Source organism: Branchiostoma lanceolatum, chromosome 6, assembly GCF_035083965.1.
Source record: "Branchiostoma lanceolatum isolate klBraLanc5 chromosome 6, klBraLanc5.hap2, whole genome shotgun sequence".
Classification (NCBI taxonomy): domain Eukaryota; kingdom Metazoa; phylum Chordata; class Leptocardii; order Amphioxiformes; family Branchiostomatidae; genus Branchiostoma; species Branchiostoma lanceolatum.
The window spans coordinates 22,835,923-22,852,548 of NC_089727.1; the positions used below are offsets into that span (position 1 = coordinate 22,835,923).

At 43.3% G+C, this 16,626-nt stretch overlaps 1 protein-coding gene across 2 annotated transcripts in view; it reads left to right on the top strand.

Annotated features, from left to right (window-relative positions):
* The first annotated feature begins 7,918 nt into the window (after positions 1-7,918).
* Positions 7,919-16,626, top strand: part of LOC136437063 (adenylate cyclase type 9-like) — a 44,997-nt gene continuing 36,289 nt past the window's right edge. The window contains exon 1 of one of the 2 annotated variants that reach the window (XM_066431514.1): positions 7,919-8,654. In XM_066431514.1, coding sequence (XP_066287611.1) covers positions 8,377-8,654 — 278 coding nt within the window. In that variant the 5' untranslated portion in view covers positions 7,919-8,376. The remainder of the gene's footprint in view (positions 8,655-16,626) is intronic. The other variant, XM_066431515.1, reaches the window with a different exon arrangement.

A 16,626-nucleotide genomic window follows, 5' to 3' on the forward strand; every position in this document is an offset into this window, starting at 1 on the left:
TCGGGATCCAGAGCAACTACCGACAAACAAACATATTGGCAACTATTTAAACAAGATTGGCAATGAAAAAAATACATTGCCATGCCGACGGTAGTTGTAGTTGTTTTCATTTTTACTGTACCCTGCTTAGGGCACTGTTACTGAGATAGGTGGTGCTGTTCATACGGGATTTCCAACGAAAAGGGCTGATGAGTACCTGTTCTGTTGGACAAATACAGACACATACACACACACACACACACACACACACACACACACACACACACACACACACACACACACACACACACACAGGCAACGACAGCACAACTACATTCTATCATGCATAATCCCACCACCAGAATGAACATCATAGACAACTAAAAACAACACTCGGTGCTCACTGCTTGCCACACAACAATGACCAATTTCTACTCTGACAGGACTGCTGTTTACATCAATGCCACAATTTAGCTAAAATCTACCATTATTACAAATTCTAACATCATACTTATACTTATCCACTTACAAACAGACACAGCACACGCAATGTAACAGCATCCTTTGAACACTTACGGCTCATGCCCCATAGAGTCAGGAAGGTGAATAGGCACGATGATACTACATGTATACATAGTAGCTTAGGAATTTGTGCCAGGGACTTCCTGCTAACTAACATTCCATAACGTGTATCATCTAAAAATAGCTGCATGACACACATTCTATCCTCTGCATTCCTGGAATACCAGAAGGGGCACAGATGACCCACATTCCACCATTCCAAGACATGAGGTAATGGGGGGCTAACATCAAAACATACCAGACTACCCAAGGGAATCTGGATCACAAAACCAGGTCCCGGGGACAAACATCCAATCATACCAGAGCCGTTGTTTTGATTTTTACTGTATCCTGCTTAGGTGCTGCTGTTCATACGGGATTTCCAATGAAAAGGGCTGATGAGTACCTGTTCTGCCACAAATACAAACACACTCACAGACCTAGGGCCTCCCTGAAAAACAGTGCCAAGCCACTGAGGGAGCTACCCTAGTAAAAGAATACAGAAATAGATAAATGGATCTGAGTGGTCATATGTATAAGCCTGGCACATCTGGTCCACAGATGTGGTTTCCTGTCTAGGTTTTCTGTCCCCAGTAGGGCTGCATGGCTTTCTATCCTTTTTACTGCTCACGACATTCCAAACATTCTATTGGCTTAAAATGCCTATGAAAAAAATTCCGTTCTGTCCCAGGACTCACAATTCAAGACGCAGTGCTCTGCAGATGAATAAGAACGATCTCAATACAAGACGCCGTGCTCCACAGATGAATAAGAACGATCTGAATTCAAGTCTTCTTACTCACATATATAATTAGGTGTAGGGGAAGAAATTCCTTTCTATCCCAGGACACAAACATACCAACATTCCTGTCCGCTATAAATACCTGTTGGCACCGGCAAATCTGCACCATGTGCATTGGCCCAACAAATGCCTTTAAAATTCCAAGAATTCTCGAAACCTGCAAACAATACTACACCATTTCAGGCGACATACCGCATACCCCTGGACAAATGCCTGTACAATTTCTAGAATTCTTGCAATCTGCACACAATATTATATCATTTGGCTCGCCCCTGAGGCGTCGCCAAAACGAAGGATCCTTGCAAATATCCTCAGGTATCTGAGGCGCATCACGGATCCAGACGTATACGGCATCGGAATCGGTCGGATCTGCAGTGCACATCAGTATCCGAGTAGTGAACTGGGATTCGCTCGGAAACGCAAGTATTGCTTCTGGTATCTTTTTCGTATCTTTGGAAGCGAGATCCGCGAAATCTCGCTGCTGGTATCTTTTTCGGATCTGCGGGACTCGGAATACATAGCAGCAGTGCTAATTGGGAAATTCCAAGATTCGCAAAATCTCGCTCCTGGTATCTTTTCTTGGATCTGTGGAAGCGAGATCTACGAAATCCCACTTCTGGTATCTTTTTCGGAGTCTGCAGGAGACTCCACGGCAGCAGTGCAGTTATTTACGAATCTCGGCAGTCGGATTTGCTGAAATTCGTGTCTGTACATATGACGCTATGAGGGGTATTTATCGTATCTGTCAGGATCCGGGGAAACTCCCGACTCTCAAACAATCCGAACTTATAACATATTCGAAAAGAAGGTTCCGTGCGAATATCGTATTTGTATCTGTAGTTTCTCAAGGATCCCGACGTTAACGTTTACTATGGCGGTGCCGGAATTGTCGGATCTGCAGTGTAACTTCGTATCTGAGCAAGGATTACGGATTTGTCCGGATTTGCTCGGAAACGTTGAGTATCCGCCATGATGCAGTTTCGGATCCACCGGAATCCGAGGCCATTTCGTGCAGGGCATTGCCAACCACTGGCTACTTAATGAGCTTCAGGCTTTACCTCAATTAATTGAGGATTCCTGCTTTTGCAAGGGTCAGTATCCTTGACAGTATGCCTCGTCACTTGCACCAAACATAAAATGTTAAATGTACAAGGAGTAATGTTACGACAAAATCGGCTACCTTCGCGCGCTGCCTCCGCGCGCTGCCTTCCCGCGATGCCTCCAAGATGCCTCCGAGTGATGCCCCCGAGATGCCTCCAATATGCCTCCGAGAGATGCCCCCGAGATGCCTCCAATATGCCTCCGAGAGATGCCCCCGAGATGCCTCCAATATGCCTCCGAGAGATGCCCCCGAGATGCCTCCAATATGCCTCCGAGAGATGCCCCCGAGATGCCTCCAATATGCCTCCGAGTGATGCCCCCGAGATGCCTCCAATATGCCTCCGAGAGATGCCCCCGAGATGCCTCCAATATGCCTCCGAGAGATGCCCCCGAGATGCCTCCGCGCCCTGGATGCCTCCGCCCGCTACCTCCGAGACCATCTGAGATGCCAGCGAGATGTGTCGATATGGGCTTGCTTGGTTGTAAGCAACTGCATATGGTGCAACGAAAAAACCTCAGACCTACATAACTTTTGCACGTCTACAGCGGATATTTCATATACGCCTAGTAGGGGATATTTTGTGCATTGCGAAATGACAGCGAACGCCGTGGCTTTCGAAACACTAACAACTTTGGTCAGTTTATTTGTGCTCGTCTTTATATTTACAGCTCCTACAGTCACATTAAATCTAACGATTTTAACAAAGTCGCTACCTTGTAATAAAACCCTCTGTCCGAAAGTTTATATACTCTATTGTTATCATGTCACTTATTATATTGCATGTGGTAGCCGCACCCATGCAGCTTCTGATACCAAGAAATTAGTTTTGTGACACCATGCGAAATGTATCAAATGCCAAACTATCCTCAAGGTGTACTCTCCAAGCAGAGGTTGGTGGGGAAGACTGTGACCGTTTTATCATATGCCCCGTTCTTTGACAGTTCTCCCGGGGAGATAAAGCGGTCACAGTCTTCCCCACCAACCTCTGTTAGTTCCCAGGATCATATATATACGTTATTTTATGCCCAAATGCTAACTTCCCAAAGCATACTGTATTTCCACATTTCACCTCCATTTTTGTGTATTTCTCACAGTGACCCTGCTAAACAAACATTGTAATTCGCAATGAAAACAAACACGGCGACTGGTCGGGGAACTATCGCCGATCGCCATTGAATTTCTAGTGATTTCTTGATCCCGGGGTCATGTATACGTTATCTTATGCCAAAGTATAGCAACCTGCGATGTTAACTTAGCAAAAGTGCCGGGGTCACGGGTTCCTTAGTAATCACTCGGTGTCCAGCACGGAAGGTGCCTTTATCGCTGGACTTCCAGTGATGAAGTTTTGTCATCTGTGGGCGTCCAGCAATGACGCGACTTCGTTACTGGAAATCCCTGAATTATCACTGGAAACCGAGAGATGAGAGATCATGAGAGTACCGGCGGAGCTGGAAAACCATTGACAAATATTCCGTTGTGGCAAACCAGTGATCTGGTGACGATAGATTCCGCACCGTAATTGTAAATCGAGCCAGCTAATCCGATCTGCAGTTGGTTCTCTGCAGTTTACGCTAACGTACGCGTCAATTTACTTAACGTTACGCTTACGAAAAAAGGCCAAAATACAAATTCAAGTGACGGTCGATCACATTACTATGTATTTCAAATAAGATTTTACATTCTGGCTTTCCGAAGACGCTAGTAGCTGCGACATCATATGTGGTACAAATGTACTACAAACTGTCAAACTAGTGAATAAAACATATCCAGATATAACGTTAGATGCTTGAATAAATAATTGTTCGTGTTACACAAAAGTACATAACACTGACAAATCAATCATTAAAAAATTATACGATATAAAGGTTCCCGGCGTTGTCTTACTGTAATACGCTGTAACGGTGTCGACTTAGGCTCTACCAGACTAACTACGCCAGGGTTTCACTTGCAGGTTCCGTTCAAACCATGGGCGATAGGCCATCGAGTTTTTGTTGAAATCGCTGTTGCTTTGTGCACTCAACACACACTGGGTACTCAGTATACTGAATCAAATAATAAACACGCACTGGGTACTCAGTCTACTAAATCAAATAATAAACACGCACTGGGTACTCGGTCCGCTGCGTCGTTCTTGTCAGAGGGAAAGTTTGCGCAAAGGCCGACGGCAGTAGAACACGTTTCGCAGTTTGCGCGAACGCGTTCGCGATCCCGCTGTTCGAACCGACAAACCGCCAGGGCCCGGGGGCTAACACATCCCTAACTTCATAAAAATGACATGGTAGGAAAAGCTACCCGTGGACAGCGTTACCACTCGATGTGGACAGCACTTTTATGTGACTTAGAACACAGTTCCACGGCGCTTTTTAGAGTGTCTTTCAAAGTGGCTGATATCGATCGACAAGATGCTTACCAAGGATGTCTTACATAGCGGGTACTTACGTTTCAACTATTACTGAAACGTATAGATAGACCGAATTTTCATTTAAAAAAAGGTCCATCCTTGAAGATGTAAGGAACCAGTGGGTTTGAAGATTTTGTTGGGAGTCTTTACCGAATCGGGGTTCCATTTTCGAACGGTGGCGGGAAATCTGGATCAGTACCAGTGATGGTACTGCTGGTAACGCTGTCCACCGGAAATCGGACTTTATAAAATGCCGCATATCTCCTTTAAAATTAGGTATTGTATCCTAAGGAATTCTACATGGCTAGTAAGTAACCCCTAGATTATAAGTAGTATCAACGTGTTTAATTTCATGGCGTTTTTTCGCCGAAAATATGGGCTTTTGAAACTGCATTTCCTACCTATCTATTCTTGTTCTTAACGCTACCCAAAGCGTTCGGAAATCGCTGTTCGGCTCTCGGCAATCTTCGGGTGACTTCGGCATCCGTTCGTGTGATTCTTTGGAATAGACGGCGGAGCGGGCGTTGTGGTTGTTACAGTTAGTGTACGATTCTCGGGAATCTTTCAGCGGATCAAGTACACAGGTAGAGCGGATCGGGCGTTGTGGTTGTTGCAGTTAGTGTACGATTCTCGGGAATCTTTCAGTGGATCGACTCGTACACAGTGCGTGTTAGAGTAAGTTCTCGGGAATCTTTCAGCAGGCCGAGTACACAGTCAGTGCGTTAGTCTACGATTCACCGAAATCTTTCCCTTTGTTTGTTTCAACAAAAACTCGATGGCCTACCGCCTATGTTCAAACGGGCGAAATGTGATCTTCACTGTGAACTGACTCTACTGGCTGATTATTCCCTTTTCTGCCGAATTCTACGATTCATACGCCCGTAAGAGGGCTTGGTGGACGCTAGTATCGACTCAAAATGCACTAAAAATATTGTCTAATAGTTAGCACTGGAACATTCCAGTGATGATAGGATGTGACCACTGGAAGGCCACTAACGAAATAATGTCATCACTCGGCTTCCAGCACTAGAGAGTCACTCATCACTGGTAAATCCAGCGCGGAACCCGTGACGGCGGGACTTTCGTTACTGGTTATCTAGCGACGCGTGACCTCCGTTGTCCGTACTGGGTAACCAGTGATGAATGACCTTTGAAACAGTTTACTTGTCTGGCGCCCGAGTGACGAGCGGAGATCGTCACTAGAAGCCAAGTGATGAGTAGCCTGAGTGTGAAGGTAGAGCCTGGAACTGAAACAGGATGACACTCACGCTAAGTGATGAGCGGAGTTCATTTCTGGAAACCGAGCACCGAGGCAAGATTCAGTGCTGGAATTCCAGCACCGAGGGGGCTTCATTACTGGAATAAAGCCGTTCGTCACTGGATTTCTAGTGATGAACTTTCTTTGGTGCTGGACGTCCAGCAACAACGTCATCATTTGTTCACGCGTTCATTACTCGGCGCCCAGTGAGGCACCCATGACCCGGGTACCTTTGCGTTAACTTACCAAAGTATACTGTATTTCCGACACTTCACCCCCTTTTTGTGCATTTCTCACTGTGACGCCGCTAAACGAACATTGTAATTCGCAATAAAAACAAACATGGTGACGCCGATCGCCATTAGTAATTTCTAGTTATTTCTTGTTCCCTGGGCCATAAATATTAGTATATCATTCCATGCCAAAATACAACAACTTGTGATGTTTACTCATCAAAGCATAGTGTATTCCGAGAGAATTTACCCTCCTTAATTGGTATTCCGTTGTATTCCGGTGTATTCCGGTAAAAAAGCAGACCCGTGCGTAGTTGCGTAGTAATCTATTTCCCGTGAAAACATAAGCTGGGAGAAGTGCACACAGGCAAATTTTCCGATCAAAAGAAAGCTAGAATATAAAAGACTACAAGCCTAATTTACATTTTCATAACGTCATCACCAACTTCCGAAGAGAGCAAAATCACAAAAGCGTGCCAAGTTAGGCACACTATCTGGGGTAGCACTAAATCCTAAATCAGAAGGCACATTCACGAAAACGTCTCGTAAAGCGGAGCGTGAAACGCTCATGAACAGTATGAGTACATTTCTTATCCAAGTAACGTTACTAGTATATTCTTGGGATGAATGTGTTCAAAATTCATTCATTAAAACCTGACCACTCTCTGGCAACCAGCGATGGAGCGCCGTGAGTTTAAAAAAAAAAGGATGTTAGGGCATCTCCCGTTATATAGGATGTGCTTTTAGAAGCTGCAGCGGTATGCCCCCGACGTCGGCCTCAACAACAAGTCTCGCCGATATATATGCCCGGCTGCGAAGTGATTTTCCTTGTAAGACATAACGTTACAAATTTTTGATAAAAATACAAGAAACAGTTATTTCTATGAAATCTGAATTTTCAACGCTATATCGTGACCAGGATCGTGACCACGTAATGGTTTGGAAAGTTGAAACCGAACCAGAAGCTTTCGTAACGTAACGAATATTGGGTGCCATCCCATTTCTACCGGGAGCTCCTACACTCGCTACCCTAAAAAAAAGTTACTCCTAAATGTTTTTTTTAGGGTAGCGAGTGTAGGAGCCCCCGGCCTGAGAAATAGGATGGCACCCAGGTTATGGATACCAGACCTTTGGCCAGAGGTGTACATAATGAATTGCACATGAAGCTAATTAAGACTTAATTTGCATAATTGATAAGTTAAATCTATATTTGCAGTGTTTTCCATAATATTACTCAAATACATGTAACATATGCAGTTTATGGCAAGTGGAACAGATACAAATTATGCACATGACTTCCTAATTTGCATAATTATGTAAAAGCGCCATAATTCATCGAAGTGGTAAGTGATAGGACTGTCAACATTGCGACATGTGTAAGTTAAAAAAGTGTTCACGACCGAGCATAGATTATGTAACGTTAACGTTAAATGTGTAAGTCATTTGCATAAACAGAATAGTTCTGGGAGATATGTGGTCTCCGAACTCTTGTTTTCAGACGGTATCAGCATCTGCTGTGAATTGCATCTGCAGTTTTAAGATGGTCGTAAGATGACGCTTTTAGTTTTTGAACAAACAACAAACAACACCTTGCCTCCGGCGGGGGGATGAGCGCTAGATCCACCCGCCATGGGGCCGGATCATAAATAACTCCGCACAGAATCGTATACCAACTGTGGCTACTTCGTGTGCAGCTTGGACCGCCTTTTACACTGACATGGCGACGTGTTGTGGACCTGGAACTGTTTGAGACGATGAAGAAGTTAACGGAGTTGTCCCCAGAAAGGCTCTGAGGTTCCGTAAAGTGGCGGTCTGATCTTAGGACTGGGGCAGAGATTGGATTGTGTTGGGCTCGAGTAAGTCTTAAGGGGGAGGGCAGCAAAGTTTCACCCAGAAAACTCTGTACAAACATTATTAGGGCGAACGTCGTACGGGCTGGGACAACGCTTTCATGGCAACTTCCCTGTCTGATTAGTACTTAGCGTCTCTTGTAGTGTTGGATGGTGGAAGTTTAAAACTAGGTCTAGTCGACGTGTTTCGATGGAAGGGGAATCGTGCAGATACAGACCAAACTCTACTCCGGACAGCCCGGACTCGGTCCGCATCACCCTCGGCACGCCCCGACACAACCGGGGTAGCAACTACACAGTCAACGGAGATGGGAGCAGCAGCAGGCGGGGGTCCCGAGCAGGAGTCAGGAGGAGATTACTCCTATTTGAGAGAGCCTCGGGATCGTGGTGGGACCCCAAGTTCGACTCCCGACACTTGGAGGAAGAGTTACAGAGATGCCAGCTGCCAGCCACAAGAAAGCGATTCAGGTGAGCTTTTACACGTCCCCAAATAACAACGCAGACTAAGAAGAATATTGGTACAAAAACCACTTCAAGTAACAACAAAACTATTCCTCTTTTAAATCTATAATTAAGAGAAGTAACGTCAACATCTTTGCACTCTTCAAGGTGAAACCTCATATACTGACGTTCGCCCCCCTCCCCCTTTGTACTGTAGACCTCTTGTTCCCCACCCACTTCCCGTCAGTAGAAGACCACACTACTATGTAGTTACAACTGTAAAAGTAGAAATATTATTCAGGCATAATCTAATTCAAAGATGCCAAGCAGGTGGAGTGTTGGTATCCCCCCGCTGAGAATTAATAGAAATTGATTGAAGGTGCTTCAGTTTCGAACACAGCGCACAGGTTATGTCAATTTTAATAAGAGTCAGCTGCCACGCCACGTACGAATTCGAACACCTTTCGAACCCTTTTCATTTTCAACGGAATGATTCTGTGGCCCTTAGCAATGCCATTGCTTAGGAAACGCTTGTCGCACGACAGTTGGATGAAATTTCATCTGACTTTCACAGCTGCGCTAAACCCGACTGGCGGCTTTTTTTACCAAGATTGCGTGATATGAACTAGAAGGGAATACCCTGTACTCTCGATATGACGATATGAGCCATTTTTGTGTTTTTAGCTAGTTCCATGATCATATTTGGAACGCAGTAAGATTCGGAGAATGGCGGTGCCGTAAAGAGTTAGATTTTTGACGATTTTCAGATTGGGGGCATTTGCATTTCGCCCTCGATTCAGTATCAGATGAATAGTGAGTCAGAATCGCAGAGTCTTCGACTATAAAAAAAACTGTTGTAAAAATCTTGTTGGTTTGAAATCTGGGAAGGTCTGTATGTCCATGTCTACCGGGGTCACCTTCCCGGCTGTTTTTCTTCCAAAGGTTGCAAGGCGTTGGTGTTGTTGATTCCAGTGCAGTCAATTTTAAAGACAAGTTACGTCACTGATTGTAAAAAGAATAACAGAAGGGTTGAGCCTGATTTTAGGGTGATGACGCCCTCCCGACATATTTCTTTCGCCGGAGACACGACATGCTCCCACAGGAAAATCTAAAAAATCTTGACCCGTTGAAACGCTATTTCCTGAAATCTGAGGGGTAAATTTTGTTGGTAAAGTAAGCTTTTAGGTTTAAACTACACCCTAACGACTAGGGATGCGTACCTAACCATGGCATATTTGAATAATGTTATAAGGGCATAACGCAACTAACTTGGCTAAATCAAGTTGAAGACTCTTCAACAAAGACTGCTATCAAAGACACTGCATAAATGCAGATTGAAATAAACTCAAATTTGTCTGGTTTATTCACCATTAACTTTTGACACAACAGTGCAAATGATCCCAGTAAGCTTATAAGTAATTGTAAGTGTAGCCTTAACACTGGTTAAATTGTAGTTTAGGGATGTGTATTTAAACTCAAATTTAGGATCAGGACCAGATTCAAATCACTGAGGGTTTTTTTTTTTGGACCTGAACCTAAAAGTTTTAATGAGTTCGGATTCGGTTCAGCATTTAGGTACGCAACCCTACTAACGAAAGTTATTTTTTTTGCCGACGCTAGTAAAGTAACCTAAGCTTAATGGCATCTCTATATGGAAAAAAATATACAGAAGGGTTTCAGCTTGAGTTTTGGGGTGCGACGCCCTCCAGCCGTCCCGACATATTTTAGCCGGCGAGGCAGCATGCTCCCCTGGACAATTTTGAAATCTTGACCCCCTGAAACGCTATTTCCAGAATCTTGAGGGACGAATTTTGCTGATAGATGTATATAGAATGAACAAATACAGAAGGGTTTCAACTTTTCAGAGTTTTGGGAGGCAATGCTGTCCCTACATATTTTTCGCCACCCCCGCCTAGAGCAGTACCGGGGTATGCTCCCTCCGAGAAAATATTGAAATCTTCAGCTTATGAAACGCCATTTCTTGCATTTTGAGAGGCAGATTGTGCTGGTAGAATAAGCTAAGTTAAGGACATCTCTATTAGTGAAAACATACACAAGGGTTTCAGCTTGATTTTCGGGGCGGGGGGCAATTTGCCCCCTGCCCCCCTTGTGCCGTCACCACTGGTAGGAGAAGGTGTACGATGTACGAAGTGTGAAATTAGAATGTGAATTCCTGTGGTAACGTAATGTACATTTTATGGCTGACATCCTCTGCAGACTCCATGTTTAGTGCGCGCAGGCGAAAACAAACCAAGGCGGACAAAAAAAAGAATCTCCACATTTTCAAACTTGAATACCATAACGAATGTAAGAAGAATTGAAGCGATAAAACATGGTATCACAACCTACAAGTCTTTTATCCCTTTACTCCATAAAACGGTAACTATGTTCACTGATGTCAACATTAAAATCATTCTAAATCTAGATCCGGGTTTGTATGGCACATTAAGAATGCAGAGGTTTCCCACACACTGGGCACGGGAGTCTCCTGAGTCATGAAGCAGACTGACTGTGACTACATAATACTGGCTCTGCTCACTTCGTCTCAACTGAAATCTCTCTGCTAGTGCTGTCCTGATTGTCTGCCTGAATTTCCGTGCCTCAGAAAACCCCCGTCTTTTTATTCTGTCTTCAACAGACAGACAGCTAGACAATGGTCTTCTCAAACCGCAGAACGTTAGTTACTTCATCTGACCCTGTGTAGTGTTATCTGATTCTGTGGAGTTCCCGGGGAAAAACACACTCCAGGAAGCTGACTTTCCTGAGGGCTCTATCCAGAGACATCCGAATCCATATGGAGAACCCGAGTGCGGCCATGGCGGATAGGCTGGAGTTGTCTGCAGTTGTGCATTGACTTACCCCGTTCCCCCCGGGGGTCCACCGATGATGATGATGATGTGACTTTTTTGTCCCCTTTTCGTTATGTCGCCAACCGTGTGTTGGACAAACCTACCTAAACTGAACACGTTAAAAGACAGCCTCTGCTTGGAGTGCCCCATCTGTTGTTTATATGACCTACTTTTGCAAGGCCATTGTTTATATGACCTGTTTACGGGGACACTGTCACATGTTTGAGGGTCCCATTATGAAATGCAGTGGATTTACAAACTTTCCTTACTAATTATGCAAATAAGCTCCTGATTTGCATAATTAGTCTTTGATTATGTAAAGCACCATGAGCTCTCTACATACCAAACATCATGACGATCTGTTATTCATGTCTGAACTTGAAGGTCAAAACAAAAACACCCACTGCAGTTCCAAACAAGCCGCTAGGGGGCCCAAACTTACACAACTTACTTCCTGTGGCATGAACCATCTACGACACAAAAATCATGACCATAGCACTTGCAGAAAATGAAACCTGTGCATTTGCTAGTAGAGAATGAAATGAATCTTATAAAGCACTTCACTCATCAAAATCCCTCAACAAACACTCAAAAAGTTTTCTCTAAAAACATCCAGCTCCAACTCCAAGTGTTATGCATTGGCCCCTTTCAGTCTGAGAAAATGGAATGTTCCATTCCTTCAGCATTTTTCAAAACAAATACAAAGAGGAAGACAAAAGAACACTGTGGGAATTATGTAAGAAAGGTAGAGTCCATTCCAAGTCACCGCGAGGGTTGTTATTGTCATAATTTAGAACTATTTTCAAGTTATTGTTATTATTTGTGTAAGAGATTTGATACTTTGAAATATTTTGAATGTGATTTCAACTTTATAAATATTTCTTAAGTTTTCTACAACTTAATTAAGAAATATTCATGATGTAGAATATGATATTTACAATGGTTTCTAAATAATGGTAACGGCATTCTACCATTATTTACAATTATTTACAATTTCTTACCATTTTCTACCATTATTTGTAACATCTCTATAAATAGGTCAGAGGGCTGGGAAGAAAGTAATTCACACATCATTACGAAGTTTAGGGAAGAATGCTTTCCACAAAGGACCGAGCAGTGTCCTGCAGTGAAGTCTAAAGATGTACAAAGGCAGACAGAAGGGGCGGATTAGCACCTACATTTATGGGGGCAATCACCATTCTACCATTGTTAACCATTTTCTACCATTTTCTGTTAATATTTCTAAAAGTTAAATAATCACATAGATGTTTAGAAATTATTACAAATAAAGAGGTTTTTGTGCAGTTACTTTCAAAATATTTCTAAATTATCTAATTAAATTCAAATAAATTCATATTTTTGTATTTGATCTTTTAGAAAAATTTAGAACTATTGTCAGTCAGATATTATTTTATTAGAAATTTGTCAAAATGATTACAAATATTATTATAAAACCCTTGTGGTGACTCGGAATGGACTCTATCAAAGAAACAACAGTACAATATAGTAAACACAAGGCGCGACTCCGCTCAAAGTGTCTAAGAGTACTCGAAAAAGAACTTCTAGGATTAGAAACAAAATTAGATAGCACAGACAACAGCAGATCGTTTTAAGATATACTGAAACAAAGGAACAACTAGTGAACTAGACAAATTCTATGAATACAAAGCAACAGGAGCAAGGATAAGGGCAAGGACAAAATATTATGAAGATGACGAAAAGTCTACAAAGTTATTTCTAGACTTAGAACGAAGTAATAACAAAAAACACACCATCACAAAATTGACAGGACCCAACAATCAAATGTTTACAAACAATACCGAAATACTTCAACAATGTAAGGATTTTTATGCAAATTTGTACATTTCTCGCCAGATGCCTGAAGACGAAGTAAACAAATTTCTGGAAACTGTTGACATACCGCTCACATTGTCTCAAGAGGATAACGTTAGATTGAATAGGGAACTGCACGATATAGAATTTCAAAATGCACTTTCATAAATGAAGACAGGAAAAACTCCTGGATCAGATGGGCTAACTGTCGAGTTTTATCAAGCTTTTTGAGACATCATAGGCCAGATGGTAATAAATTCAATTAGGGAAGGCCTAGAAAAAAGGGAGTTGTCATTATCACAAAGAAAAGCTATTCTTAAACTACTGTACAAGAGTGGGGAGGAAGACAATCTTGAAAATAGGAGACCAATTAGGTGCACTTTAGACCTACGATGTTATACAGTCGTGCGATCATCGTCGTGGGCGACGGTTTTCTTTAGACACACGGTCAGGAAATATCACGGGACCCCCGCGGCGCAGAATTCCATTGATGTGCGCGTGTGACCCAAAGTTACCTCTTGCGCTCAAATTCAAAGTGGGAGAGGAACCGCTTGTTTTCGTTCATGCAAAAGATGAAGCTTTTACTGACTTTGCAACAACTGTTGCCCTGTAGATGAGACGCTGAGAACGGTGCTCAACAAAGAAAGAGATTGAGGCTGGTACAGAGACGGACGGGATAAAACCCGAGTTCGTGGCCGCCGCCGGGGATGACCCGGGGATCGAGGAATAGGGGCATACTAGAGAATTAGCTACTGGTAGCAGGGCGTGGCGCCGGAATAACCGGTTTCGGATGAGAAAATATGTTTCCATTGCTGACTGCATGCATATTTACAAAGAAAACGATAGAAACTTTCCTTCCCGGACAGGAAACAGCACGCTGTAGGCTTATTAGCATATTGCCCACTTCCGTCGCCGGCGACGATTCTTCTTTAGACGAGAGAAAAACAGCTACAGGCCCCCCCGCTGAACGTCGTGCGACTGGGTCCGAGGTGGTCGCACGACAATTCGAGGATTCCCCGTTTATTGCCGTCGCACGATTGTTTTGATTGTCTTTAGACGGCCAAAAAATACTGTCGCCGGCGACGTCGCTCACGCCGATGATCGCACGACTGTATACGGTCGCCAGTCTAAAGAGGCCCTAAGTCTGCTGAACGTCGATCTTAAGATATTAACACATATACTTGCAAACAGATTAAAACCCCTTCAGTCACAGTTGATTTATGAAAACCAAACAGCGTATATCAAAGGACGCTGTATCACACAAAACATTAGACTACTTATTCAGCGTTCGAAATACCCCTCTGCAATCTGCAAAATGCAGAAAGATTTTCAAGATTGCAGAAGAAAAATTAAACAATCTGCAATTTTGCAGAAGAAAAAAAAACTCGGGATTCAATGGCTCTCAATTCAGGAGATTATATAGAATTACCAGCACTAATTACTTACTAAGCAAACTGGCGCTGTAAATAAACTGAAGCCCACAGCGCCGAGCGAGATGGCGGCGTTTCGGTACGTTCCGACTGCCTGGTGCTACTTGAGGTCAGTTTTTTTTGGGGGGGTTTCGACACTTTCCGTGATAACTTCGGGGACGAATCATGTGAAAAAATGTCAAATTCGTGCATTTCCGTCAACCCTCGCTAATCTCCGCGGTCACGATCTCGGGGTCGGTAAGAGTCGGGAAAACAATTCCCGGATGTTTCTAGCCGCGTAAACAAGTATGTCGCAAGCTGCGATTTCTTCAGAGCCCGAACTCGGGGCATGGGCGCGATGACAGAAGGAACGAAACGGTGGCCACTACATTAGCCCGTGGTCCTTGAAGCCCAGATGGTAGCGATGGAGTTGAGAACTACTCGGATAGATATTGAGCACCCCCTCGTGTGGAAAAGGCGGAACATTTTCTCCTGTGCCGACACGGTGGGGAGGGGGGCACCCACGTGAAAAAACTAACATCGCCGGGCCGTCTCTGGAGTCTCCCCGAATGTCCGAAGTCGGAGTCCGATGTTTGAAACCGATAACAATGTTTCAGATTTATACAACAACAAAAACTGCACAGAGGCCAAGGTTTGCGTAAAGGCGTTTTATCTTGAATTTTTACATTTTTTCTCGGTTTTTGTCATGTTTTCTGTGGGCCGTGGTTGTGTCACATGGGTAACAGGTCAACTCGCCCCAAGTCCAACTCGCCCAGACTATTTACGACCAACTCGCCCCAATATTACATATTAATCAGGGCTTATTAAACTTGGTTTTATATGCATATATACTACTTCTAAATATTACTCTACATGCTAACAAAGCTTTGTGACTCTAATCTTAAAATTCTCTTCTCTGCTCGGCATTTAACACCGATGAATGCCGGGAGCGTCGGCGGGCCATGTAGCGAGCGGCCCGCCGGGTTCACCTGGACCTGCACCCGCTCGCTGTAATCTCAAGCATGGCTCACTGCTAACTCAAACATATTATTCAAGTACATGCTCCAAGATGCTTAAGTTTCCTAGTACACAAGGTAAGCCAACAGTCTTTCGGATCGCCATGCTTGAGAGTGGAGACTATAGAGTAGCTAGCGGCCGTGCACGGTGACACGGCGGGCCAACATGACGACCGGGTCCGCCAGCGAATCCCGAGTTCGTTGCTATAAGCTAGTTTGGAGTTGCTACTACGCATGTGCAGGGTCAAAGGTCGTGCGATTGGCCAACGGATAAAAGACATTTACTTCCAAATGTTTTAAAAAGAAATACATAATGACAACAAAGGTGGGGCTGCTAAAAATAAGTTAAGATCATATAGATTATTTAAAACTACTTATAATGAAGAAAAATATCTAAGTAATTCAAATATGAGGGACAGGAATGCAGTCACAAGACTAAGAATCAGCAGCCACAAACTACATATTGAAAATGGAAGACATACCCGCACTCCTCTAGAACAACGATTATGTAAACATTGTACTTTGAATAGAATAGAAGACGAATGTCATTTTGTGGTAGAATGTGGATTATATACCAAAGAAAGAAATGAACTGTATAAGCTTGTAGAAAACCTATTTCCCTACTTCACACATTTAAGTACTGTACAAAAATTCATATTCCTAATGCGACTAGACAAACCTCCCATTGAAAGACACGTCTCTTCTTTTATATCTACTATAACCGAAAAGCGAGGAGAAGTAGAATTTATCTAATGATAGTCATATTCTTTTATTTCCGTTATCTGTACTTGTATTTTGTTTTGTTGTGACCTGTACTTAGCCAAGTGTGGCAGAAATGTGCAATAAAGGTCTTCATTCATTATAATACACATCAGAACACGTATTTCTCGTA